The 610-nt window shown below is 41.3% G+C and overlaps 1 protein-coding gene across 1 annotated transcript; it reads right to left on the reverse strand.

Moving 5' to 3' along the window:
• Positions 1-3: 3 nt before the first annotated feature.
• Positions 4-588, reverse strand: LOC117118209 (arfaptin-2-like; the record flags this gene model as incomplete). The annotated part of the gene is made up of 1 exon (XM_033262723.1): positions 4-588. A coding segment is annotated over exon 1 (483 nt), but the record flags the coding sequence as incomplete, so codon positions are not given.
• Between the last annotated feature and the right edge of the window lie 22 nt (positions 589-610).

A 610-nucleotide genomic window follows, 5' to 3' on the forward strand; every position in this document is an offset into this window, starting at 1 on the left:
CATTGTTTTATTGCACAGTGTGTTAACATTTGAAGTGAAGAAATTCAGAGCCCCTAGAAGTGTTTCCCCATTTGCACATAGAGATCTTTGCGTCTCACAATTATAATTGAATTCCTCCTGTAGCTCTGGAGACTTCTGGCCTAACTCGCCAAAAGCATCGCCGAGAGAACGTTGAGTTTGAACTACCTGGTAAAAATGGTGCGTCAACGCACGTGACAACTTGAGAATGTTAGCGTATTTGCGTTGGGTGTCACGAAGGACTTCGATCTGAGCCTCTAACTGCAGGTCAACAGTTCTGGATCCTTTGCCTAGCTTTTCTGAGAGCATCTGTCTGGTGCACTTGTATGTAGAAATGCTCCAATGCTTGAATGAATCAAACTTAGCCTTTGCCATTGCTGATGTGGAATCTCCATCTCCACCTGGCTTAGCAAAGCCACCTGCCCCAGGGTATCCACCACTATTTGGGGATCCCTGTGACTGGCCCATCTGGGGTTGTCCTGTAATAAAATAAAAATTATAAATTTGTAGCTTTTGAATCAATTTTTGCAATCATATTAAGATGAAAATAAAATGTATTCAATTCATTAGTAATCACAATCCAACTTATTAT

The sequence above is a fragment of the Anneissia japonica genome, unplaced genomic scaffold (genome assembly GCF_011630105.1).
Source record: "Anneissia japonica isolate Jap-2015-1 unplaced genomic scaffold, ASM1163010v1 scaffold286711_len610_cov309_single, whole genome shotgun sequence".
Lineage (NCBI taxonomy): Eukaryota > Metazoa > Echinodermata > Crinoidea > Comatulida > Comatulidae > Anneissia > Anneissia japonica.